The sequence below is a fragment of the Dendroctonus ponderosae genome, unplaced genomic scaffold, assembly GCF_020466585.1.
Source record: "Dendroctonus ponderosae isolate FM_Combo_2020 unplaced genomic scaffold, Dpon_F_20191213v2 Dpon_F_20191213_84, whole genome shotgun sequence".
NCBI classification, from domain to species: Eukaryota; Metazoa; Arthropoda; class Insecta; order Coleoptera; family Curculionidae; genus Dendroctonus; species Dendroctonus ponderosae.
Genome location: NW_026019055.1, coordinates 14,689 through 39,015, shown reverse-complemented (window position 1 = coordinate 39,015; position 24,327 = coordinate 14,689). Strand labels below are relative to the sequence as shown.

Genomic DNA, 24,327 nt, shown 5'->3' with positions numbered 1-24,327 from the left:
GAAATTTTTGAAATTAAAAATATTCGTAAAATATATTAAAGCAAATTAAAATCACCATAAAAAAAACAAAATCCAGAAAAGTTCCTATTAAACAGATTCCAATTGAAATTATTGGGTTTATGAAAGCTCCAATTGATATTTAAGATATTTAATGGGGATAAAGGGGTGATTATGATATATTTGATATAATAATAAAAACCCTGATAAAATGTTATAATTCCAAAAAAATATTTACAAATGAATTTAGATTCGGTGTGCTTTCTCAACCGTCTCAACCTAAACAATAAAGTTGCGTGCCTATGCGACTATTAAACTCTTTAGCATTTCGCTTAGCGAGTTACCGTTGACATTAGAAGAACTCCTAATTTTCCGTAAGTGGATTGAAATCAAAGAATTTGAAGAATATTTTTACTAAATTTGAAGGGTTAATTTATTAAGAGAAACTCGTACTAAAAGATTTAAAATTTTTATTTTATACTGTTGAGGTCAAAAGAAATGTAAAAAGTCTGTTAGTTAAAGTTAATATTAACAATTTCAAGTGGTAAATTCCCACATTATCTATGCACGTGGAAGTTAGCCTTGGAAGAAAGTGTTTCCTGCTGCCGGTGTGCAGACACGTCTGTTGTCAATGATGTCGGCAATTTGAACCCTTTCACTCTTGCAGAGATTCTAACATGACTCTGGGTCACTGCCAGCAACCATGTTGCCAGTTGAGTTTAATTTATTATTATTAATATTATCATTATTTTAACAAAAAATATATTATGTTCTCGGTCATAAGCTGATCTAGAAGTATTTACGTATAGCGCGTCCATCAAGCTCTTTGGAATAACACTCAGGATCAATTTAAGTAAAGCAGCATTAGATAAATCATTAAAAAAAATGACTAAAAAGGAGGAATAAAAGTAATTTGAAGTTTTCAATTAAAGCAAACTTTGCACACGGAAGCTCAACTGCCGTCACTCTTTCATAGCATTGATTCGAACTAACGCTAACAAAGGAAGACACTTTTGGATGTTTTAAAGTAATCGGTTAGTTTATTGATGTCAATTTGTTTCTCAGTAAATTTCTCTTTAAACTACCATTTTATGCAAATGTCGCAACTTTTCATGCAACTGTCTCAACAAACATGTTTGTTAAATATCCACTTTTTATGGCTCTATAGTTAGAAATAAGTGTTATTTGATTGAAATCAATGTTATAATATCAAAATAGTTTGTTTGTTACTTATTTTAATTTGTTTCTTTCAACTTATTGACTAAATTATTAGGACTTTACATGCAAAATATAATAAAAACATTAATAATACAGCTAATTTAAGGGAGTATTGGCAGAGGTAATATTAATTAAAGTAAACAAGAAGCAATGTTTGAAAAAAATTATTAAAATTTAAAAAAATTTCTATTTTTCAAACTGTTACTATAACAACCAAATAAAACACAATTTGAAACTCTAACAAAGCAGTTTAACATGAAATAGATACATTTAAAATGCAAGATGTTTTTGTTTTTTTTGGATTATGATGATTTAAGTGAGCACGCGTTTTCCTTATCACTGGAGCAATGGGGCAAATAAACACTCTCACAATTTTCTATTTTCAAATAGAAAATTTGTTGTTTATTTACCATCTTCAGTGTCTTAAGTATGCAATTGTGCAACACTGCGGTACTTAAGAAGATATAGTAAGAAGGCGCGCGAAAATACTACTAAGTAGTCATACTGCTCCCATCCCCACATCTTAAGTAAAATTATACGGGGTGTTGTCTCTTGTTTTGGCCATTTATATAAATCCGAGGTGGATTTCTTTGGTCACCGCATTCAGCGAGCAAAAACGCGAAGGTGCGCCCAGAGTCATACGCACCATGGCTTCAATTATTTTTGTAAGTTTTTATTTTTTGTGAAGATTAGTTGTGTCTTGTTTATGTAGCCGATTTTTTTTGCCAACATTATTTTTTACTCAATTCTCAATCAACTCCACATTTAATACATTTTTATTTTACTTACACAGTAGAATAGTAAATAGTTTTTCAAATTAAAAGTCGCTGTTTAAAAAAATGTGTTAACTGTTAATTTTGTTTTTCGATCTAGTTTAGATACATTTTTTGAACCATTTTATTTACCTTAACAATTTTCAATCAACATTTTTTTCAGGGCGCACTACTGCTTTGTACGGTTGTGGTTTATTCCGGAGCTACTTTTGGTGGGAAAGAACAGTAAGTTTAATTGATATTTTCACTAGTTTTTACCAGAATTAAACTTAAGCTTAACTTTTCAAAATTAATAGGAAAATTATAAACTAATTTATAACGATTAATAAATTATTTAGTTTTAGTTGATTAGAAATCAAAGAAAACAACAAAATTGTTAAAGTTAGATACCGAATAATTTTTCGCAAAATAATTATGCAAATTGTGAATGACTTTCGAAATGTTTAAATGCAAATCCTGCACTGCAAGCAAATAAAGTTTCCTTAACATTCATTTTTCAATAGCTCCGCAGGGTAAATCAAACACTAAATTTTGAAAATAAAATTAAACTAAAAAGTGCTCTATAGATTATAATTTATTATAATTTAAATAATATAAAATCGCCAACAACGAGCAAAAGATACGAGTAGAAAAGAAAATCTGTCACGTTTTCACTTTCCTTGCGGAAACTTATGTTTCGTTGCAGCTAATCGATGATAATTGTTAATTCCTGTTTCTATGATTCGTAACTTATAATTATCAAGTTTACAACACGAAATAATTAGAAACTTCAACACATGTGTTCTAGAGCAGCAACTTTCTACCAACTGCTTATTATCGGTTAAAGCAGTGTAAGTGATTAAAAAATTAATTAGAAATTAAAGTCAGTCGTTATGGCAAAACATTGCCAAATGGATAAATTGATATAACTTAAACGGTAAATTATAAACAGAAGCAAACATTTCATATATAATCTGGTGATCCCCAAGGCAATTAAGAAAGAAAGTTTGCGCTGAATTACGAATCAAATTTACGTGATTCTCTCACGGGTTTTTCCTCCCATTGTTGACTCAAAAGAAGCCCATAAATGGTAAGATACTTGTAATGAAGCGCCTTAAGAGTCATTATTAGCAAGGCATTTAAAAGGCGCTTTCTAATGCATTAAAGTATTTTTATTGAACACCAAATATGAACTTCTATAAATGTTGGTACTTTAAGCTATAACTTCGAGTTGTTTAATACATTTTTTGCTTCTGAAATCACAACGAAAATACAAGTTCAGTTCGGAGTTAAATCAAAGTTACTTTACTGGTAACTCAAGTTAGGAAAATCTAAGAAGAAGCAAGAAAAAGCGACATTGTTCAAAACTTTATGTTTTATTTTTACCGCAAAAAATAATGCTCTATGAAAAAAATGACAAACAAATTTCGAGAACACCGTATGCAAACAATCTTTAAAGGAAATATGAACATTTTTATTTTACAGTGTGCATATTAAAATCCACGTTCCCGAGCCAGCCTCCAGCCACAAAGTCGTTAAGCAAATAGTGATTCATGATCATGGCGGAGGACATGGCGGAGGAGGAGGAGGTGGTGGAGGATATGGAGGAGGTGGAGGAATTGGCGGAGGACACGATGATCATCACGGAGGAGGCGGTGGTGGTGGATTTGGAGGTAACAGCTAATTTTTCGATAGAAAAAATTCTCGGAGGCAAAAGGTTTTGAGGGGGTGATTCACTCTCAATGAAGTAGAACTCCCTATAAGGCAACATCAGCAAACTTAAAATTATTATAAAATTTTGGTTTTAAGGAGGTTTTGGAGGAGGATTTGAAGACCACCACGGCGGCGGAGGTGGAGGTGGTTACGGAGGAGGCGGCGGATTCGGTGGAGGATTTGATGACCACCACGGTGGCGGCGGATTTGGAGGTGGCGGTGGATTTGGCGATGGAGGATTTGGTGGCGGTCACAGTGACCATCATGGAGGCGGCGGTGGTTACGGAGGAGGAGGTACACTGCATTTTTTACTAGAAGCAAAAAAAAAACAAATTTTAATTAACAAAGTAATTTGAAATTTTAGGAGGAGGCGGAGGTGGCCATGGAGACAGTGTAACCTATACAATTGCGTTGAAAGATCATGGAGGTGGTGGAGGAGGAGGCGGAGGATATGGAGGTGGTCACGGCGGTGGTCATGGAGGCGGCTATGGTGGAGGTGGAGGATATGGTGGTGGTGGAGGACATGGAGGAGGCCATGGAGGTGGTCATGGCGGTGGTGGCGATATCCAACTAATTCAGTTACACGGTGGAGATCCTCTACCTAGTGGAGGTAACTGAATTTTGAGAAATTTTCAAGCAATAACTACTTACTTCTCCATCGCATGACATTTGCAGTTTTTCTCGATAAGATTGCGGATGCAATAGCTTAATGTTTCCCGCAATGAAAACCTTTTATTATTTTTAGGTGGAGGATATGGAGGAGGTGGAGGATATGGAGGAGGTGGAGGATTTGGAGTAGGCGGCGGCCATGATGATCACCATGGAGGAGGCGGCGGAGGCTTTGGAGGCGGAGGTTGGTACTTTACGGCTGTTCATTTTCAGTTATTACATTTAAAATTTTATGATATTTAACATTAAATTGTTGATAATTTACTACTACTTTCTATTTGACTTTTGAACGATTTCTCTTAAATTAAGGTGGATTTGGTGGAGGTTTAGACGACCACCATGGTGGCGGTGGAGGAGGATATGGAGGCGGCGGCGGATTTGGCGGAGGTAAGTTCTTGAGCAATTTTTGATGCCAATAAAATTTACTTTACATGAGCAAACTGAATTGCGTTCATACAGTTTCTTGTGTATCCGTAGGAGGAGGTTTTGGAGGTGACGACCACCACGGCGGTGGTGGAGGCGGATATGGAGGCGGCGGTGGTTTCGGAGGCGGTAAGACTTCTTCTGAAAATATTTTCTATTCAAAATTAATTATGAATTTCATTATAAATATGTTATTGACTGTTATACATTTTGTTTCATTCTAGGTGGAGGCTTCGGAGGTGACGATCACCACGGAAGTGGCGGAGGAGGTTACGGCGGCGGCGGCGGATTTGGCGGAGGTTTGAATTGTTTCTATTCTTAAAAAATTACTCAACACTCTTGTTTGGCTTTGAGAATTCCATTTTCACATTAAGTCCTATTAGTAAACGGCAGTCCCAAACGCCGTAACAGCTCGGAAAAACATTTACTTGAATTGAAAAAGTAAAGATGTTTCAAAGTTTTGCTAGCTAAAATGTATTTCATATTTATCGGATGACTGCTAAGTGATATGCTGAATTATGATGAATGATTCAAGATGCTGTACCGAATGCTTCATTTTTCATCTGGCCTTTTTTAAATTAGTATTTCTAAACAGTGCATAAACCCTATAAAGGTAGACAAAAAAAAGAAATATATTTAAAAAGCAACAAATTTATTAAACTCAACACCAATAACCATTAGCCTTAACCTTAACATTAAAAACAAATACAATCAAATTTTAAATTTAATCTACAAAATCTGCTTAAAAAAATGTTCTCGCTCGAAACAAGCAGCATTTAATTGGCTGATTCTGTTTTTCTTTAAAATAATTACATGAACACAGGTAGAATTCCACTAGATAATGAAATAAACAGAAAAAAAAATAAAACACTTAACAAGGCTGAAACAAAATTGTATTTTCAGGCGGAGGTTTTGGAGGAGGCCACGATGATCATCACGGAGGTGGAGGAGGCGGCGGCTTTGGAGGAGGTAAGTTTTGAAGCACAACTCGTGCTAAAGTAAAATAAATTATTAATACCTCAGATAAAAAAATAAGTTGTGCTTTCAGGCGGTGGTTTTGGAGGCGGTCATGACCATGGAGCTGGTGGGGGCGGATACGGAGGAGGCGGTGGCTTTGGAGGAGGTAACTTTAACAATTTCCTTAAGTAATAAGAACTCGATAATTCATAGAAAAAATTAAACCAGGCGGCGGACTCGGAGGTGGCCATGATGATCACGGTATTGGAGGAGGTGGATATGGAGGCGGTGGTGGAGGAGGATATGGAGGAGGAGGCGGCGGATTTGGAGGTCACGACGATCACCATGGAGGTGGAGGCGGTGGATACGGAGGCGGTGGTGGAGGATATGGAGGAGGCGGAGGCCACGGAGGTGGTGGAGGAGGAGGCGGACATGGAGGAGGTTGGGATCGGAAATAGCTCTACCTCTAAACAAGTTCTTTCAAGTCGTGTCAGTATTAATATAAATAATTTGAACACTCTAAGCGCATACTGGAAAATTTATAATTTGGACTGTCTACTAAAACATTGTTTGAGTGTATATTTTTGGTTTTGCGTATGTATTTTCAGGTTTAATTCTTCATATTTATAAGTGGTTCGCCTTAAAGTTGTTCAGATATCCCAAAAACACCACACTAAATGCTCTCTAAAATAATCAAATTAAAGTTGCTTAGGTCAGAACTACACTTAATGCCGCTGTAGCTCATTGTGATTGTATATTATACCATCTTTTTGTAAATATTAGGTTGCGAATGTGTCCGTTGTTATTACTTATATCTGTAAATATTACGTTTAAGGATGTTAATTATGTTAAATAAAATTATTATATTTTTTATACGAATGGTTTATTTATTTGGGTGGTGGGAAAAGGGTTTGGCGCCTGCAGGACTGAAAAAATAGTATTTCATTGTTCTTTAATAAAAAATAGTACAATATTGATTTGTAATATGTTGGCAAATTTTCACCCAACTTAGGGAAGAAAAAATCTCTGTAGAATTAAGGAAAAGTTAACGCATTTTGCTCAGGCAACATCTAGCAAATTTTGATTAATTGACTGTCCTTTGTCTGATATTACTTCTACAGATAAAGTTGGAAAACCTTTAAACTACTGACACGCACAATGGCAGTAAAGCGTATATTTCTAACAATTATGCAAAATACGTATTCTAATTGCAAAGAAAGTAAATTCGTCTCTCTTTGAGTAGTAAAAATGCAGAAAGTTTCTTCCGCGCAGTAGTTTGTCATTATGCTCGATTTAACATGTAATTGTTCCTAGAATAACATGTAATTTTCTACTACATTTCGTTGCTTGATCTATTCTGATTTACGGATGGAAACACTTTAGATAGACACGATCAATGATAATAGCAGGACTTTCTTTCGATATGCAACAATAGCAAAATTTACTTTGTTGTATACATTTTATTTTTTCCGGCTGTTTTTGATAGAAATTGTTGAAGGTTGCAAAGTTTACTGTAGTTTGATGAACTTTCCTGCTTATTTGCTTCTGTTAGCATCCATGTAATTTTTTGTATTAAAGATAATTCATTGTGTATATTTTCCTGACTGTATTTCAACTTAATTCAAAATAAATTCCTGGGTTCCAGTCAATTTTATTGTTTACTATTTAAAATGTCACAAAACGTTTCGGTGTTTTTCTCCTCAGTGGCTTGCCAAATGTGAAGGAAGAAACAACCATACATACAAACTGATGATGGTGGAGAAAAACACCGAAACGTTTTTGTGACATTTTAAATGGTAAACAGAAAAATTGACTGGAACCCAGGAATTTCTTTTGAATTAAAGATAATTCATACGCAAAATATGTTAATGATTAATAATAGGAATGGTTAGGTACATACTGAATAAAATAAAACTTAAATTCGAAAGCTACTTATATTATATTAAAATTTTTCCAGATGCTTTAATATTTGAAGAATTTTTCAATGTGAGCAGGGAATTAATTAATAAGCTCCTAAATTTCCTTAACACAGATGAAAAGTTATAAGAAAAAGCAAAAAGACTCAGTTAGACTTCGAGCCCATCACTTATTTAAACAAATTTATTAGTTACGATTAACGGAGCTATTTACAACTAAATATAAAATAAAAAATCATTGATTTAAATTTAATTTTAATCGGTTTAAATAGTAATAGTAATGAAAGTATTCCTATTTGATTTATTTTTGGGCATACTGAGGCATAATAAAAACACTTTAATACAATTTTCTGATAATTTAGAAGCATATACATACAAAAAAAACCATGTAACGTTTTGAAACTTTGTTAAACGTTTGAAATTTAATTCTGCAAAATTTTGCATGCATTAATCTAGAACACTTTCCGATTGAACATTTCTCTCGGAAGTCGGTGAGATTCAATCAGTCCGCAGATAGCAATGCTTCAGCTTAAAAAAATCAGTCTGCTGTTAATTTGTATGTAGAATTGCCAGAACATAATCAGTGCGTTAAAAGTAAAAATTTCAATTTTTTCTACGAAATAACAGCTTAATGCAGGAAATAGTTTGTTCTCGCAAAATCAGCCACAGCCCCACTATAAGAGTTAGTTCCGAATTTATTTATAGGAAAGTATAAGACGAGTTTCTTGATAATAGCCAGAGAAATCGTCAGTGCCGGTTTTCTTGGTCTTGTGTCTTTTCAAGGATATTTGATTCAGCATGACGCTTATTAGAGTAAGTAATTAACATTCTTCGTTTATCGTGCACCTGTTGCCCATTTGTCAGACGTTAAGAAATCACTTTATATTGTTTTGATTAATGGTCCTGTTTTCCAGTGTCGATCTATTATTGATTTGTTTGTTAATTTTGGATTTTTTTTTGGAATTTGCTACTTGATCTGGTTTTTTGGCTAATTTAGCTCTTATCTTATTATATAAGATACCGACAAATTTAAACAAATGCAAGGGTTTTAAAAAGTTTGTATCTAATAAAAGGTGTGTGAGTTTAAATGGAATTGGCCTTTCTCACGGCTGCTTTTTATATTATTATGTTAGTAATAAATTAAAACTTAGTTGCAAAAGCTGAAGAACTGCGTCAAATATTTTAGTAATGTATGTTTCAACTTACAATCAAGCAAAACCCGATTTAAAAGCTGATCTTTTAGAACTTATCGATGTCCAATTGAGCAAATTAATTATCTTTTTACAAATACGGTGTTTGCCAATTTCTTCCAAAGTTGTACATGTTGACTGATTGATTGATTGATTGAGACCCGATGGTAACGTCTTGATATGAAATGCAGATGCACACGCTTAGAACATGTTTTCTTTACAAAAAAATGCGAAAATTGTAATTAACACCAAATTTTCACTAATAGTTTGGCGAGAAAATTTCATATTTTCTACAAATTGCCGAATTGAAACGAAAAACTAATTAAAGATTCCTTCAGTTTCTTCAGCGTCAAAAAACGTTATCAAAATATTAATAATTCAATAATTATTTTAGTTTAAATGATCTTAATAAAATGGTTTTCCATATTTAGTTACTTCATAACTTTTTTATAAAATAATGCTCTAGAACATGAAACTTCATCATTTTTATTTGTAAAACGCGTAAAAGAGCTGCATTTTTTAAGTATGTGCTTGTAAGATCGTGTAATTTTTTCTTCTTTTTGCTTTTCTATTCGGTATCATATTTAAATACTTTTTGAGAGTTTATTTTCATATCAGTCCTGACACTGTTAGCAACTTTTCTATTTGCTTGAATTATTTATCTTTTCTTATTGCGCTTAATGTAAATTTTTAAATTTTAACAAATTCTTAGGTTGATTTCTATATAATTTTAAGAGTAACTTTAAGAGAGAAATATGATTAATGCTATTTCACTAGCAAAATAATATTTTTGCAAACTCACGACTTTTTACATTCCCACATTTCGTGTGGCAGTGAATTGTTAATTACATATGTGTTTCACTTTTAGTATCTAAATCTCTATCGATCAAATTCGCAAGAGAATTGCTAATTTAATTTAAAGATGTTGGCACTGTACATGAAGAAAGAAAGGCAGTTGAGATGTTGTTTTACCAGTAAAAGCTAAATGCTTGATCTTTTACATTTTCAAGTGATTAATTAGTTAGATAGAAATATGTGTTCGTCCATTTAATTAAAGCACTAAAATTGAAAATGGACGAAAGACAATTGATATTGGTAATGGCTAAAGTGGATTACTACAAGTATCTAATATTCAATTTATTTCAGTTTATGAATGATTGGATTTCGAAGTATTTACTAGGACAGGTTTAACTAAGCCCGAAATTTATTCTCTCATAGAACTCGGTCTTAATCAAATGTACTATAAATAATTTTCGTTATATCATAAATACTTACGCCTTACGCTTCAAATGATATAAGAAAAACATGTTGGGCAAATTTTGTTTCTAAAGCATATGCGAAAGAGCGACGATTTCGATTCGATTCTATTATCGTCTATGCACAATATGTATTTTTTAAATCTTGCAACTGATTTAGTTGTAGTAAAAATGTTTATTTGTTAGCAAATGCTATCGGTCTTTTTGCCCTGGGTTAATTACAGAGTTTTGTAAGTAAAATTAATAAATAATGTATATAATGTGCTTAATAAATAAGTATATAATTTAGATATGGACTGATTTAATAGTTTTGCTTCTTTGATATTTCTCTGTTAGTTTAAGAACGATCTTCATTGCTGCCTAGCTCAAATAAACAGAGCTAAAAGCGGCATAAAGCAAAAATAAATTTGAATAAAACCGAAAGACCTGTATAGGTCGATAGCGCTTTTGCATAACAAATAAAGGTTATTTACTGCAACTTCTATTATATTTGAAGATCATTGCAAAATAACTAGCAAGAAGCAGTTCTAGGGTATAGATTTTGGAGAGTTACTTAAAAAACCAAATTTATTAATTTCATATCTATTACTAAATTTTGTTGTTATGCGTTTCCTGAAAACAAACTTTTCTTATTTCTTATATGATTTTTAGGTAATTTTTATGGCAACTGTGGGCTTTGCTGTGGTAAATTCACTGCCTGCAGGTGGATCATACCAGTAAGTACAAACATTCACATTAGACCTAAAACTGAGATTCAAACAGTCCACAAATTAAGTGATAGTTTAGAAACCATGGCATAATTAAAAAGCAGGAAATTATCTAAAAAAACTCTGCTTGCTGAAGAAGTATAACTATTATCGAACAATAATTAAAAGAGATCAATCTAGAGACAAATAAAAATTCAACTAATCAACTAAGGAACAATTAAAATTAACTAGGCAAGATTGCGAAAGTGCAATGAAATCAACATATTTATCTTATTATTATTTCACTATTCCAATATGAAAAAAAAACTGATCTTAGAGCGTGACTGATCTTAGTGAGAATCTTAACATTTATATTAATTCAATGTAATTTCAACTAACTTCAAAGAAGTGGAGAAGATCATGCAGTAAAAACCATAAACTTTTTAGTAACTTAAGCTACTTTAAACATTTTTCAAATATGCAGAAGCAATAACAACACAGACACTTTCTTTTAGCGAAAGTTATTGCACATATTACGCAACAATTGACAAATCCCTTCATTGAAATTAATAATGTGACCATTTTTAACAAGACCAGGCAACATATGGCAAGCGTAAGATTGACTTCTTCCACTTCAATGTTAATGTTAATATTTCGAATTGATGCTGTTGCCTATCGGTAATGGGTAGGTAAATTTGTAAAACGAGTCATTATATTTTTGTTATTGACTACGTAGCGAGAGTTGGGTTTTCTAAATACATGAATTAACTAAATAAATTGGAAAATTTTCTCCTAAGTGGTTATTGAAATTGCCAAACAACATCTTCAGTTTATTGGCTTGTTATTCGTTACATATACTTATGTGAAAATGGGTAGAAAGTAAATTGGAAAGTAAGAGAATAGAAAATAGAAAAATGCACCAACAAAAAAAAGTAAACGAGATCTATGCGGTTTTTGATACTATCCGAACTAGAATCGACGTTTCTGCCTAATTAAGTGGCAAAAGCATTAAATTCACTGATTGTATTGTCGATATTTTCATTTAATTTTGAAACATTAAAAATAACTTGAAGTTTCACAAAATATCTTGACAAATTATTGCAAAAATAAAGTTAAATTTCCCCAGTTAACTTCGGTAGATGAAAATAACTAAAGCGATACTCGTTCACGCTCAGGGCCCAAAAACCGAAAGCAACAATTGTTCTATATATTTCAAGCTATTAAAGCTAATCATGATATATTCAATATGGTTCGTAAAAAATTTAAATCTATATAAAATTCAGATAAACAGAGGAACAAAATTATGAAGTTCCATGTTGTTTACCCAGACGAAGTTAGGTCTTATTCGTAATAAGGATTCTTGCTCAAGCAAATGAATCCAATTAAATGCCCGTATTTTTGTCTCCAAAAAAATGTTTCAGACATAATACCAATATTATTAAAAAAAATTCCATTGTATCTTTTCAAAGATTTTTAAAGAAAGTTATTTCGGCTACTTTAAAAATGATGTGCGAAAACACACTTGTGGCCACAATGTCTTCTGACCCAATATGTGTAACTTTGCCTAAAGATTTTTCTTCTAAGAACTTGCTATAGAAATTCCTGAACGGCCTTAAAACCATCGGAATGGTCCTATAAAGAACGCAAAGCGACATTCTTTACATGTTTAATGATATTTTTAACCAAATAATTGGAAATGGTCTCGAAATGCTTATCCTTATTTGCCTTTAAATGTTTACGTAACTTTAGTAACTCGGTCATTTCACTTTAACGCTTACCATTTCGATTATCAACAGATTTCAAAATTTGGAAAGGAGAATCCATGTTTAGAGAATAATTGACATGAAATTTAATTTTGATGATATATTGAAGACATTTTTTACGCATTCCTTTGAGTAACATATCTTTTCATTTAATATCATCCGTCTTCTTTTAATTAATTTAAATTATGTTGGGAAAGGAAACACACTTTGTTTGTTTAACCGTCTGTTGAATAACAATTCTTTATCTTAAAAAAATCTAATAATCTTTATGCTTTCAGCGTCCATCACAGAATTCACGTGCCGCAAAAAATCAAGACAATTTACCACACGAAAATAATCAAAGTCCCCGAACACCATCATCATTTTCACGAGAAGGAAAAAATCATTATTGAAAAAGAGCCACCCAAAGAGGACCATCATTCAATTGTGATTCAAGATGATGATGATGATCACGAAGACGAAGTCTGGTCGGAGTCGGAAAATTCTGCGTTCTACAAGAAGAAGAGAAATGCCCATCATTCCGTCCATGAAACTAAGCGCCCAATCAAGAAAAGGAGAATAGTTCAACGATATCCATATAAATTTCATAGGCCTTAAGCAGGCCTTTTAGTTTGCAATGTTGGTAGTTTAGGAAAATATTTATTTATAAATAATTGATATTTGGACTGTAACAAAGCTTGAAAGGTGCTTTGAAAAATCAGCAGAAAATATGAGTGAAAACCAGGACGTTTTGTAAATAGTAATTTAAAATTTTTGTAATTTTATTAAATAAACTTTTAGGAACCAAGCATGAATAGGAATTATTTATGATTTTAACGGGTTTTAATGTTGCGATTCCAAACATTTTTTATTTCACTTAATTGGGACCATTTACTTCCTTGTGTATACTATTTAAAATTCAGTGCTGTTTATTAACACGTATTAAAATATCTATCGCGGCATGCTCCTAGTTGGACATAAAAAATGTTTTTTGGATTTCAGCGCCAAATGTTTAAAGATATAAATATCTCTTCTATTTACAGGGTGGTTTCTATAAATCCTGTTTTAGTTTTGGTCTTGTAGCTGTAACTTTTCTGCTCTTTGATGGATTTTGAGGATCTTGAGCCTATGATGAAGCGAAATCTTCATAGACATGCTAAGACATGACAAGAAGATAGATAAGAGAAGAAAGTTGCATGAATAATGGCTCAAATGAAAATTCACACCGAAATATGTGATTCTAGCAGACTTTCACCTAAAGTTAAGTTCAGATTCAAATATGTCGTTAATTTATACAACTTGACATACGGAATTTTTTTCGCTAATCCAACTTCACCATAAACCCTAGATTTTGAAAATCGGCTGAAGAGAAAAAAATGTATCCCTAAAAGGCCAAAACCTGTTCATTTCTTTGCCACCACTCTGTAATTAAACGGGATGATCGAAAAGTTCGAAAACTTTTTTCGAGCTAAACCTCGTGCAATGCATGAGGTGATGAGATCTAAAAAAACCGTCTTCGTGTCCAACTGAGAACAAGTGGAACTTTCGCCAATTTTGCATTGTTTCATTTACCATTCCGTAGAAACTTTATATAGACCACTAATTTTTTTGAAAAGTACACGCGCTAACAGAAAAAGGATTGCACTAAATAACGCTTCGGACAGAAATGAACTCGCTCTGATGGATCAGAATTTATCCGGATCCCAAATTTATCGAAATTGGTCAGTGTAACGTCTATTTTGTTTAGCACAGCTTTAGGCAAGTAAGATCAACTGATTAAATCAATTTTGTAAACTATTTCTAATAAAACACGCAATTTGTTCAATTGCAGCGTATATAAAATCATCATAAGTAATAAAATAAAATATGAACAAAAAGGCTAAATAGCCATTAGAATAAGATAGCTATGTAAGCCATAGCACAGACAATAAATTCGACTAATTAGGAAATGTATGTCGGATCTACGCCCAAAGCGAATTCAGTAATATTGGGAAAAATCGGTTGCATTTGAACCTACAGTTGCGTAATTATGCAGCAATAAAACAATATCAATACGGTTTGCTGCACTTTTTGCGTAATTGGAGCGACTGGTTCAAGATTACGTTTCAAGTTTGCGAAAACATAATAACTTCTTTTCTCTTTCCCTTCCGGCACGACATTGAGACTGAGAGTGAAATTGCCACGGTAAACGCCTTTTAAATTACTTTGTAGTTTTGCTAAATGTTTGTTTAATGCGTGAATTGAGTTCTGAAAATTATTAATTGCTCAGTTAATCGGGTGTTTGCTTGATGCAAATATATACAGATATAACTTTATGTTCGAATTACATTTTTAGTCAATTACATATACCAAATAACGCTTATAAAAGGAGGCATGTTCGACATTTGATTTTTTCTTATTTGCGTAACATTCTTTGGTTGACTGAACCATCTCGCTATGGAAGGATATCATAAGGAGTCGCACTCTCCTACTGCCAATTAAGCAACAAATGGGAGCTTATTAAATTTGTAAGGACTCTATGGTTTAACTATAGAGTAGAAGTTTGTTATGAGGTGATTTAAATATGATATTGGCACCACCAGAAATTATTTGTTGACCACAAGGGTCTTGCGGATAGCAAATCTCTCGTGTAAAAGAAAATGCTCTTGTCTAGCTTGTGCTGTGCATGAAGTCAATTTCAAGCAGTGGCGGAACTTCCGTCGCTTGTACCGTAATATACTATTTTCACCACGAACACCTGAAGCTATTTGAGGGTTATTCATTTTAAATATTTATTCTCGGTCAGGTACTCCTTAATATGGAGTGGGTTTTGAGCCGCAAATTTTTGCCGAAAAGAAAATCTTTGGAAGAAGAAAACGGATCGCAGGAAAAAGAACCTTTGTAACTTCTTTTTTTTACTGGAAGATGGTTGCAAGAAAAAAAAATGTGCTTGTGGAGATAATAAATAATAAGACGGTCGTTTTTGGAGACCCTCCACACTCTTTACGTTGTCACGAGCCCAATAATGAGCCGATTTTGAAATTTCAAGAAGGCAAATAAACCAAAAATCACTTGAAACTTCACGTCTCAAAACTAATCAAATTAAAGCCTGAATTTCAAATTTCAAAGAACTGGACAAACTAAAAGTTTCGAACTTTCGGCTGTAGGTATCAGATATGGCAAGTTTTTATAACCGCCAAACTACAGCGCCGATATTACCAGGGAAGAGCGTTTTTTTTAAACCGTCTACATTGTTCCACACAAAACTGGCCCAGATCTTATATTCTAGAACTCTCAATCTTCCCTAAAATCGAGTCTTCTCGAATTTTCAATTTTTTTTTTCATTTTCAATCAAATTCGGGCCTTTTGAACGCATGTTTCATATGAAACAAGTTCGAAAAGCAGCGCTAACTACGGGCGGAATAATCCGGGAATGGTTGTTTTTTGAAACCGTCCGCACTCTTCACTTTAAAGATTACGCAATTAATCGACGCATTTTAAATTTGAACAACTCAAAAAAAAGTGACAGTTTCGGGCTTCGAATGCAGTGTTCGGCTGTTGAAAGTATGTAAAGATGTGGAAATTCAAGTCGGATTAATCCGGAAATATTTGTTTCTTAAAACCTTTCCTTGAAGCGAGTCTAATTAACAGCAGTTTCTCTGGCAGAACTTAAAAAAACTGAAGAAAGAGCACTGGTGCAGCTTTCGAACGCTTCGAGCTTTCGGAAACCGCAAGTTTCTTACAACTCCTGAACTATAGCCGGATTTATTCCGGAAAGTTTGTTTTTTGTCTCTCTCCATACTCCTCATATCGGCACAAGCGCAACTATAGGACGATTTTGAAAGTTTGTATCCAGCTCAGTAGCCAGCAGCTCTTAAAGACAGTAAAACGTGGTAAAACTACAGTCGGATAACTGCGGTAAGGTCGGTTTTCTAAACTTTTTTCTAAAAAAGCTGGAAAAGGCACATACTTTTGCTTTTCGAATGCAGGTTTCTAAACCAGGAAGTTTTCGAAAACAGAGCAGCTACAGCCAGACGTGTTCTGGAAAGTTTGCGATCCTATACACTCCTCACTCTTCAGGGCGCAATTCAGGGTGGAATTTGAAGCTTTCAAAAAATGAAGAAAAGCAAAATATCCAAGTTTCTTGCAGCGTGGATACTACAGCCTAATTTGCAACAGCAAGTTTGTTGTTCGAATAATCTATACTCCTCACCTCAAAACGAGCTCAATTGATGTTCCGGTTCGAAATTATAAAAATACAGGAGAAAGCGAAGGTTTTGAGCTTTAAGATGTCAAAAGTTCATAAAGCCGCAGAAAACATATCCGGATTTGTCCGCTAGAAATTATTTTTTGCTCCTTTTTTCTTCTTCCGAAGGCGGAGCTTCAGGAAGTCGCTGAGACTATGGCAGATTTTTTTTCAAACCATCCATACTATTCACCTAGCAAGAACCCTAGTCAATGGCCGATTTTAAAATTTTGAGTTAGTGAAGGAAGTCTCTGAAACTCATTAAAGCAGCGCAGCCACAGCGATTTTACTGGAAAACGGTGTAGTTTTCTAAAACTGAAGAAAGCTCGGTTGAAGAAGTTTTTGAAACTGTCCACATTGTTCCACGCCCAGATAAGGCCCTGTTTTAAAATTTCAAAAAATCCCAAAAATGCAAAAATTCTGTGCTCTTGTTCTTATAGTTCATATGAAAGAAGTTCGTAAATCAACGGGAACTACGGGCGGATTAATCCGGGAACGTTAGCTTGTTGAAACCCTCCGCACTCTTCACTTTAAAGCGAGCGCCATTAATCGACAACTTTTAAAGATTAATCCGGAAATGTTTGTTTAAAACCTCACCTCGAAACGAGCCAATTAACAGCAGATTTTCAAACATAAAAAAACTGATGAAAGAGTGCAGATTTCAGAAAGAAGCAGGTTTCAGACACCGCAAGTTTCTTAAAATTCCTAAAATACACCCGGATTTATTTCGAGAAATTTGTGTAAACTTTCTAAACTCTCCACATAAGAACCAGCGCAATTATGGGCCGATTTTGAAATTTCTAAGAACTGAAGAAAGCAAATATTATCGACTTTAGAAGCCAGCAACTCTTAGACAGTAAAACTACATCCGGATAAGTTCAGTAAAGTGTTTTTTTGAAACTTTCCACACCCTTCACCACAAGACGAAACGAATGAAGGGCCGAATTTTTAATTTGAAAAACTTTTGAAATTTGAATTTTTTGAAAAAAATTGGAAAACGCACGGACTTTTGCTTTTCGAATACAGGTTTCTAAAACATCGATGTTACAGCCAGATTTGTTCTGGAAAGTTTGCGTTCCGATACACTTCTCACTCTCCACTACAGCCTAATTTACAGCGCAAAGTTTGATGTTCGAATCATCTACACTGCTCATCTCAAAACGAGCTCAATTGAGTTTCATCGTCGATTTTTCAAAAATACAGAAGAAACGAAGGTTTTGAGCCTTAAGATGTCAAAAGTTCCCAAAGCCGCAGAAAGCATAGCCGGATTTGTCTATTTTTTAAACACTCCCGTCTTTTGGCTTGTGAAGACTTCAATTAAGGAATGATTTTGAAAATTAAAAAAATTGCGGGAAAAGAAAATTGCACGTTTTTGAAAGTCGCCTTCCGACAGGGGAGCTTCAAGAAGACATTGAGACTATAGCAGATTTTTTTCGGAAACATCCATCCATACTATTCACATCGCACAAACCCTAGTGAATGGCCAATTTTCAAAGTTTGAAATAGTGAGGATAACGCAGATTGCGGAAACACCGGAAACTCACTAAAACTGCGCAGCTACAGTCAGATTTTACTGAGAAAGCGCGTAGTTTTGAAAAACTGAAGAGCGTTCGGTTCTCCAGTTTTGGAAGGCAGGTTTCAATATAATTGAAGTTTCTTAAGAAAGCAAAGCTACAGACGAATTTATTTACACTGGAAGCTTTCAGAAATCCTCCACACTTTTTACCTCAAAACAAGCCCAATTAAGAGCCGATTTTCCGAAGTGGAAAAAATGCCAAGCTTTGAGCTTTCGTGAAAAAAAGTAAAAGCCTCTCAGAGAAAACCTTCACCAACAGAAATTCTTTCGATGGCGGTCTGAACGCCCGAAAAACGGACCAGTTGCAATCAATGGCCGCAAAGCTCTTTTAATGCGAAATAGGAAACTTCTCATTAATTAACCATTTTCTTGACAATATAGAATGCCATATTAAAATTATTTTATTGCAAATATTATCTCAGTTTTTGGCCTGTTGACACAGTAAAATAGCCGATGCACTTCGAGTAATAATTAAGTTTTCGCAAAAAAACTTAACCAAATGGTCCAGTTGTGAAAGATATTAATTATTTCAAAATTTGATAATTGCAAGCTAAAACGTTTCTAACGTTCGGAAGTTCTAAAATATCAGAAAATGAACACCCACAAGTTGGAAACGAGCTATCCACTATTTATAACCAATAAACTGTGGAAACTTTTCTTAAGTAATCGATTACTTTAATTAATTCTCGATGGTGTTTTGCCTAATATATTCATGTCTTAATATTCAGATGAGTATTACTTCAGTCAAAATGGCCTGTATTACATAAAATTCTCATTCTCAGCTTATTTAATCGAACACAACTAAAGCGGGAAATCGTTTTGGTTCGTCCAATAGGCTCAAACGTTATTGAAATATTCATTATTTCATAAGAGTTCCGTCGTTTACACAAATATTTAGAATTTATGGCATCAATCGTATGTGATTGCCAAATAAAATGTTATTTTAGTTTTATTAGACTTTAACTTATTGACTGATTTAATATTTTTTAATTTATTTTTGTAAAAAGTGCCGTTTCCATACTGTTTTTGAGATGACCATTATCTATTACTAACTTTGTCGATATTAAGCAACAATGTTTGTCTTCACTGGATGGCGTTTAGGAGTTTAACTTATTAACTGAATTTATAGTTTAAAATTTATTTTTTTTTGGTAAAAAATGCAGTTTGCAAAATAGCTCTAGTATCAATATGACTGTTAAATTCACCCATATCTATTTTTTTTTTGGTTCAAACGATCATATGTTCTTTTCCTGCTAGTTTGTAACACGAATTTTTAATTTTCCGTTATCACTAATAGTTGTCATATTGCTTAAACCTCAATATTCATATTCGTTACTCTTTTTTCAATCCTTTTTTTTTTAATAAACGTTGGATCAAGTTATGTAAAATATTAATTATTGCATTAATGTATGCCAACCAAAGAAATACAATCCGATTATAAAACTATGTTGATAATCATCCGGGCATCTGGTTACAGCTGAAATATTGAAAGGTCAGTTCGGGAAGGAGATCTGAAATTTATTCAGAGGAAAGAGAGTTTAAGATAAACGGTTATGTCTTTTTATGTAACTTGGCTTACTTCAGAAAACGCAAAGTCATTGTTGACGAGTATGAAGTTTTTCTCCGATCTGGAATTTTCATAAAACATCTGAAGATGCATTGAGGAATTTTGGAAAGTATTGCAGCGAAGAAAACTTCGAAAATAAACATTTTTAGAAAAAAGTTCAATAAGCTGCTAATGAAACAATCATCTGAAATACATTTTGAAAAACAGTTTTACAGGTTTACACTTAAAAAATAGAGAAAACAATTAAAAAAGGCAAATCGACATGTTTTGACATATACGAGGTAGATTTTAAGAAATTATTTTAAAATGCCCAAATAGTCAGTCGGATAAAAAATTTAGTTAGCAAGAAAGTGCGAAAAACAGTTTTCTCCGCATAACTTCAGGACCGTCGATGTTTTTAAAACAAAATTATACCTTTTTTTAAATATTTGAAATACCTACAATATGAGACAAAAAATAAATTCAAATCCGTTCATTTGTTTACTCAAAAAACGAAAACTGATTTTTTTTAAATTATAATTGATTTAGTTTTGCTTCAAAAAATATCACTGTAACTTTTTTTGAAGGCCTTTGTAATAATAAGTGGTATAAACGTTGGCTTAAAATATTCAATCCTTTTTGTTCATTGCCTTTTGTTATGTTGTCCATTTGTTCTTGAGACGTCGGAGAGACTTCTTTGAGGCTGTATTTTACGCGTAAAGAGTTATACCACAACGTACAATAAAGGGCAATTTCTTTGCTAAATGGTCAGTTATTTAAACATTAAGTTGAAAATCAGGAATCTGTGTGGGCCGGGCTCGCAGTTGCCCCGCGGCTGAAGTTTGGCGCGGTTGAATTTTCAACTTAATGTTTAAACAATTTACCATTTATTAATCAACTTTTCGTTTACTGTAAGCTGTAGTATAACTCTTTACGAGTAAAATATAGCTTTAGAGCAGTCGCTCCGACGTCTCAAAAAAAACTTATTTAGAATCTAGCAAGAGCATTTTTTTAACAACAAATAGGAATGAACGAAAAATCAATATTTTAAGCTAAAATTTATACCACTTACTTAAAGTATACAAAGACCTTCCTACAGTATACAGTTATAGTACGATTTTTTTAAACAAAATTAAAGTAATTATAGATAATTGATAAAAACCCTTAAATCGGCGTTTTTTTATTTCGGTTTTTCGAGTAAACAAATGAACGGATTTTAATTTACTTTGTCTCATCTTGTAGGTATTTATAATACTTGAAAAGAATTATAAAACTGTTTTTCAATGGCATGAAATGTTCCAAGGTTGTGCGCAAAAAAACGGTTTTTTGCACTTTCTTTAATTATTTAAACAATCTTCCACAGCCGAAAATCGGGCTCAAACTATTGTCCCACTATTTTGACATCTTTCCGAACCACTTGCAATAATCTTCTACCTTCATCTATTTATTACCCGAAACAGGCCTTTTAAAGTCTTATCTGACTGGAATAAAATTGGAACAAAATGCTCCAAATGAACTTAACTTAACCGCTTAAATTAAATGATAAATATTGATTTCGTTTCCCACAGTTTCCTAGAATGTGACTAGAAATAAGAAAAAAACAGTACAAATTAATCTCAAAATTTGAGTTCAATTGCTATAATAATAAATCTCTATGCAATAAAACTGTTTTTCGACATATTGCTTTTTTAAGCAAAACTGCAATTTGCAACAATGGCGGCTTCCTGATGTGCAAAAATTACAGCATTTTACTCACCATTGCACAATCGTAAACAAAGAATAAAGCAAATTTAAAAATAATGCATATTAATCGAACCTAATTAATGTCCATTAAACAAACACATCGCCTAATAGCTAGTGTCTTTTCCCGTGCTTGGACTACCGATGGCGTTCCGTCAAGTAAAATTGCCACATTTGGACTCTCACTTTACAACACACACACAAACCAATCTGACGAAAATGTATTTTTGTTCGGGTAAGTTAAAAAGGAATTTTCGGCTTTATGTAATACCTGATACCAGTTTGGACTCATAATGCAGCTAATTCGGTAGGGGAAAATGCTGCCACTTCATATATAAACTGAATCATTTCGGCATGTTCGGTATCACTTTCTGGTGTTCTAGTGACCTGGTTAATTAGATTATCAACGACATTATCATGATCTCCATTCGGGTTTTCGTAAGTTTTTTATTTTGGTTACTTTTTTATTTAGTGAAGATTTGTCTAATCAATTTTGACAAAGTTTCAGCAGCCGTTTAAAAACAATCTTCTGATTTTTAGGTCGTGATGCTATCGGTCATCCTTGGTTTGGCATGTGCAGCACCAGGATATTCATCCCAGTAAGTTATTAATTATTAATAAATAATTAAAAATATAGGTTTAACACCCAATTTATTTATCGCCAGTTTTAATTTTACCGTACTGTAGTTTCTGAAGTTAATTTTCATATCTACTAGTTATGTGTATTTCTGTTATTTTTATTTTCACTCAAAGACAAAAGTTCTAATTTATCATATTTAACTCAACAATTACTCATTGAGTTCAAACATTGTGTTGTTCATTTTACACATTAGTGACTATTTTCATGAAAATATTTCGAAATTTCTGATAATACCTATTCCTCCTTCCAAAATTTTCAAAATCTTTCTTTTCGGTCTTTTCATCTAGTTTTTCCCAATCAGACAAATGAATTTCTCAACCTTACAATTTATAATTATTTATTATTACTTGCTCTTTAGGATGAATGCATTTGAAACCCTATATGATTTTCTTTACAGTAAACACGTGAAGATTATTGTGCCATCATACCATCATACGGTCCATCATCATCACATTGAAAAAGTTCACGTACCAGTGCATGTGCCAGTTCCCGTCGTTAAGAAGATCTTCATTCCGATTGAAACCCATCACAGTCATCATGATATTCATGAAGAGGTCCATGGAGGTTGGTGGTAATCTAGAAGAAGCGCCAGCTTATCTGTACAAAGAACATCCAAATAAGTAAGTAAATTCAGCTGCGCTCTCTTGAAGAAGAATTTAATAAAATAACTTTAAAGTGAGCTGTAACTTCACACAACAGTTACCGTTACTTCACTTGAAAAATGTGCTAATTTACCAGCGGAATAGTAAAGTTTCCATTCAAAAAAAATCCTTCCTTTACAAAACTGTAAAACCTTCAAGATTTTGCCGCAGCTAAGCTGCAGCTAGAACTAAAATCTGTAAACGGGTGAAAACATGGTAGTTAAATCGTAATAACATTAACATAACATAACACATACATTATTTTGTTATTTATTTACTAAACTTTAATGCTTTCAGGTGTTTTAGCAGCCAACTTTTGGAAGGAAAGTGCAAGATGTCTCTACTGCTGTAGCTGTAAGTCTATGTAGTTCCCTCCATCTGTGTCCTGCTTATTACCAGTTAACGTTGCCTAGTTTTAAATGTCAATTGTTAGTCTCTAATTTTTAAGTAAAAAAACAATTCTATACTGTTAAATATTGTTTTACTTTCCTTAATTTCACATTTTTGATAGATGTAAGATGTTTTCACATTGACATAAAACATAATTTTTTAGAAGCTCTATATAAAAATCGCTGAACTTTTAAGGCTTGCAGCATTTTGCAAAACTCGTAATTTTATTCTTTTTGGTGAAACATGTTTAGGTGCTTGGCTTTATCGGCCAATAAAAAACGGCAGAAAATAAAACGTTATTTTTCTTCGATCATGCTGAAGGCTCTAAAAGACAAAGATAACAGTAAAACAGTAAGGACCAAAACATAATTTACAAACAAACCAATTAATAATAAAAATCATTACAAAGTCATAAGTATAAAACGATTCAATAAGCGATTGCCAAAAAACGCAAAGGAACCAGTAAAATCTAAAATCGAATATAAGATATACAGGGCAAAACAATATTATTTAAAAGCAAATTTGAAAACATTATATAACAAATAAATCAGAGAGTAATCATCTATCAAAGAGTAATATTTGATATCTTTATTGTTTCAATGGAATATTTAAATTGTTCCTTTTATACCGCTTGTTATTTAGAAAATCGCTAGAGTTACATTAATTAATTACATAATCAACGTCGGTTTTATGTTGTATTTGCCTCAAAATTGTTAGTCAAAATGTTCAGCGTTGCAAAATAACAAATACATATATCTATACTTACACATTTTAAAAAATTACGCAATGGTTGTGAATGATAGAAAAAAAGGATTTTTTTTATGAAAGACGACAAAAATTACTTTCTCAATAACGGAAAATATAAAATGAGTTTATTATAAATAAAAATTTAATTTTAATTTCAACTTTAAAGGCGTGATTTCAAGCAGCGTAATGAGCTCCTTAAAGAGAGTTTTAAAGATCATTCGGGGTATTGTGTTGATTACTGAGTTGAAAATTGGTGAATTATATGAAATAAGAGTATTACTATAACAGAAATCCATGAAAATT

At 33.0% G+C, this 24,327-nt stretch overlaps 4 protein-coding genes and 2 long non-coding RNA genes across 6 annotated transcripts; 5 read left to right on the top strand and 1 right to left on the bottom strand.

Moving 5' to 3' along the window:
* Positions 1 to 1,725: 1,725 nt before the first annotated feature.
* Positions 1,726 to 5,322, top strand: LOC109536092 (glycine-rich protein DOT1-like). Its single transcript, XM_048669528.1, has 7 exons — positions 1,726 to 1,880; positions 2,152 to 2,213; positions 3,453 to 3,640; positions 3,777 to 3,974; positions 4,045 to 4,533; positions 4,659 to 4,901; positions 4,997 to 5,322. Exons 1-5 carry the CDS (start codon positions 1,863 to 1,865, stop codon positions 4,296 to 4,298), a joined length of 720 nt encoding a protein of 239 aa, XP_048525485.1. The 5' UTR covers positions 1,726 to 1,862; the 3' UTR covers positions 4,299 to 4,533; positions 4,659 to 4,901; positions 4,997 to 5,322.
* Positions 4,501 to 5,094, top strand: LOC125505538 (glycine-rich RNA-binding protein 3, mitochondrial-like). Its single transcript, XM_048669527.1, has 4 exons — positions 4,501 to 4,537; positions 4,659 to 4,736; positions 4,827 to 4,901; positions 4,997 to 5,094. Exons 1-4 carry the CDS (start codon positions 4,501 to 4,503, stop codon positions 5,092 to 5,094), a joined length of 288 nt encoding a protein of 95 aa, XP_048525484.1.
* Positions 5,323 to 5,407: 85 nt separating the features above from the next.
* LOC109536194 lies at positions 5,408 to 21,807 on the bottom strand. Its single transcript, XR_002171813.2, has 2 exons — positions 21,623 to 21,807; positions 5,408 to 5,765 (listed from the first exon to the last, which is right to left on the bottom strand). It is a non-coding gene; the product is annotated as an uncharacterized LOC109536194 (long non-coding RNA).
* LOC125502337 lies at positions 5,684 to 6,608 on the top strand. Its single transcript, XM_048669529.1, has 3 exons — positions 5,684 to 5,741; positions 5,821 to 5,895; positions 5,958 to 6,608. The coding sequence occupies exons 1-3, from the start codon at positions 5,700 to 5,702 to the stop codon at positions 6,357 to 6,359; spliced, it is 519 nt and encodes a 172-aa protein (XP_048525486.1). The 5' UTR covers positions 5,684 to 5,699; the 3' UTR covers positions 6,360 to 6,608.
* LOC109536193 lies at positions 8,054 to 15,601 on the top strand. Its single transcript, XM_019902306.2, has 3 exons — positions 8,054 to 8,458; positions 10,743 to 10,807; positions 12,819 to 15,601. The coding sequence occupies exons 1-3, from the start codon at positions 8,444 to 8,446 to the stop codon at positions 13,135 to 13,137; spliced, it is 399 nt and encodes a 132-aa protein (XP_019757865.1). The 5' UTR covers positions 8,054 to 8,443; the 3' UTR covers positions 13,138 to 15,601.
* A 137-nt stretch (positions 21,808 to 21,944) lies between the features above and the next one.
* Positions 21,945 to 23,361, top strand: LOC125505539. The gene is made up of 4 exons (XR_007282237.1): positions 21,945 to 22,044; positions 22,147 to 22,205; positions 22,644 to 22,866; positions 23,185 to 23,361. It is a non-coding gene; the product is annotated as an uncharacterized LOC125505539 (long non-coding RNA).
* Positions 23,362 to 24,327: the final 966 nt, after the last annotated feature.